At 36.5% G+C, this 3,344-nt stretch overlaps 1 protein-coding gene across 1 annotated transcript in view; it reads right to left on the reverse strand.

The window, feature by feature from the left end:
• LOC106475177 (dnaJ homolog subfamily B member 13-like) overlaps positions 1 to 3,344 on the reverse strand; it is a 29,769-nt gene that overhangs the window by 17,713 nt on the left and 8,712 nt on the right. The window contains exon 4 of the mRNA XM_022379360.1: positions 111 to 307. Coding sequence (XP_022235068.1) covers positions 111 to 307 — 197 coding nt within the window. The remainder of the gene's footprint in view (positions 1 to 110; positions 308 to 3,344) is intronic.

Genomic DNA, 3,344 nt, shown 5'->3' on the forward strand with positions numbered 1-3,344 from the left:
TACACTGCTAAATTAGGGACAGCTAGCGCAGATAGCCCTCGTGTAGCTTTGTGCGAAATTCAAAAACAAAAAACAATAACCAATGGGTTCTCAGAATATATTATCATTACATAAAACCATTACAGATGGAAGATGTCATGAGATACCTGTCCTTGGTTACAAACACGACATCAGCTGGAATGATGTTGGGGCCTTGATCTCCTTCTCGGTGAAAAATAAACTTCGTACCTGGTCGACAACCTTTTGGGATATGGATGGTAAGGATTCTTTGTTCTCTCTGTGTGGTTTCCTCATTATCCATAAATACCTAATAAAATACAATCAACGAATGTTTGTATGTGAAACCGCTTTGAAAGCAACACATGCTGGTTATAACCGTTATCAACAGAAGGTCTATTACAAATGTGAACTGCAACAGAAGTTATGCTCAGAATGTATAAAAAGTAAAATGTGAACTTTACCACGAGATGGCAAGCCAGCTATGTTTACAAACAACCCAAGTACTTCAACTCATCAGTATAACATCGTATCTTCCCTTGACTTTTAGTGGTCCTACATTATAATATAATACATTATTAATTCTACTGTATTACAAACAACCCAAGTACTTCAACTCATCAGTACAACAACGTATCTTCCCTTGACTTTTAATGGTCCTACATTAAAACATAATACATTATTAATTCGACTGTTACAAACAACCCAAGTATTTCAACTCAGTACCACATCGTATCTTCGCTTGACATTTAGTGACCCTACATTAAAATATAATACATAATTAATTCGAATGTGTTAAAACAACCCAAATATTCCAACTCAGTATAACATTGTATCTTCCCTCGACTTTTAGTGGGCCTACTTTTAAAAATAATCATGAACGACAGTAGTGGTCTATAATAAGGATCACCCAATTGTTCTTCTTTATTATTATTTTATATTTTTCCACCAGTCTACAGCAAAAATGGCTGTGAGTATTGTAATAAAACCTGGACAATATTACTAAAGGCATCATTGTGCATTGTGTAGGGTAATTTTAAGGTTATTTGACTACGTAGCGGTTGAATAACTGTTGATACCTAATCGTTTTATTGTAGTCTGTGGTTTATATGGAGCCTCATAATCTACTACATGCACAAGTATATAGCTGCATTAAGGCTGAGGATGTAATTCAGTCTTTATATGGCAGGCATGACCATGTACCATACTGACTATTAACTTATTGTTGCAACTGTACTGAAGTCGCGTATCATTTGTTTATATATATGGTTCCTGCCCTTTCGGACACGGCGCTGCTGACAGGATCACAGTTGTTTGTTGTTTTTTTACCACTGCATGATCGCTTTCGGCCATGTTGCAACGTTATACAAACGCCTGGGTGTCTCACACAACAGAAATCTTTAAGCTGTAGTTTAAAAGATAGCACCAAACTCAGTTTCGAGCATTGCATCGGTAATCACAGTGATGGATGATGGTAAGTATCGAATTATAGTCAACACTGCGTGATTGTGAATTTTATAGATACTGCAGATAGAGTAGCCGTCCTTGAAGTTGACTATTAGGAGTGGCAAGAATCGTACAAGTAGGAAATGGCGATTCAAAGCGAAAGTGAGGCAGAAATTTTGTAGTTATATATTTTATTTAGAAAAGATTTAGTTTCAGATAAAGTATGCAGCAGCGAAAAGCCACCAGAGTTTAGAGTCGTCACAGTGGGAGAGAGTAGTAGAAGTGTCACGACCCAAACTCCATCAGAAATGGAGGGAAGAATGGTATATCAATATAATCAATTCAGAATCGTTAATTAACTCGTTTCAGACCTTGTAGAGTGTACAGAATATCACTCTAAGAAGAAATCTGGCCAGATGCAGCAAAACCGTGACCAGATTACTATGGCCAGTGGAGAGGACGAAGAGGGAATATAACAACTATGAGAAATATTAGAAATGCTTGTTTATATATATATATATATATCCTATGATATTATGACATATTGTCTGATACTTGCATTGAATATACTTGCATGCATCTATACAACTTGAAAAATTCATATGGTTATCTATATATATACAACTTTACAGGTTAAACTATAAAGCCTGCATATATAGATATAAATACTAACCAACATGCGTTGCATGTGCATGCATGTATGAAACTCATGCGGTTACAAAATACAGTCCATGCACCATTCCAATATAGTTCAGTAGTCCCTACAATCCAGTGTTTACAGACTCCCCATATAGCTACAAGGTATAAATATAGTAACTATATATATATATTTTACAAGCATATACATAACATGTGGTGCTGGATTACGAGTTTGTGGGGCCCTGGCCACTTTAACCGTTTTAACGAAGGAAGACCGAGAGAGAGAGAGGGGCCATGAGAAAAAGCCCAGATTAATGTTTTATTGCACTATAAAACAAAATACATTACACCCAACTCAGGAATGAACATAACCATGTAAAAACATGCTGGTTAGGAACTGTTTACTAACTCCAGGAAGTGAACACAACCATGTAAAAACATGCTGGTTAGGAACTATGTACTAACTCTAGAAGTGAACACAACCATGTAAAAACATGCTGGTTACAAACTGTGTACTAACTCTAGAAGTGAACACAACCGTGTAAAAACATGCTGGTTAGCTACTGTGTACTAACTCTAGAAGTGAACACAACCATGTAAAAACATGCTGGTTAGAAACTGTGTACTAACTCTAGAAGTGAACACAACCGTGTAAAAATATGCTGGTTAGGAACTGTGTACTAACTCTAGAAGTGAACACAACCATGTAAAAACATGCTGGTTAGAAACTGTGTACTAACTCTAGAAGTGAACACAACCGTGTAAAAACATGCTGGTTAGGAACTGTGTACTAACTCTAGAAGTGAACACAACCATGTAAAAACATGCTGGTTAGGAACTGTGTACTAACTCTAGAAGTGAACACAACCGTGTAAAAACATGCTGGTTAGGAACTGTGTAATAACTCTAGAAGTGAACACAACCGTGTAAAAACATGCTGGTTAGGAACTGTGTACTAACTCTAGAAGTGAACACAACCATGTAAAAACATGCTGGTTAGGAACTATGTACTAACTCTAGAAGTGAACACAACCGTGTAAAAACATGCTGGTTAGGAACTGTGTACTAACTCTAGAAGTGAACACAACCATGTAAAAACATACTGGTTAGGAACTGTGTACTAACTCTAGAAGTGAACACAACTGTGTAAAAACATGCTGGTTAGAAACTGTGTACTAACTCTAAAAACAGTGATCTAAAAGCACAACTCTATAATCGTACATAACTATGTGGTTGTGAAGGACAGGTTGTTAAGAAACAGT

This window comes from Limulus polyphemus, unplaced genomic scaffold (assembly GCF_000517525.1).
Source record: "Limulus polyphemus unplaced genomic scaffold, Limulus_polyphemus-2.1.2 Scaffold8183, whole genome shotgun sequence".
NCBI classification, from domain to species: domain Eukaryota; kingdom Metazoa; phylum Arthropoda; class Merostomata; order Xiphosura; family Limulidae; genus Limulus; species Limulus polyphemus.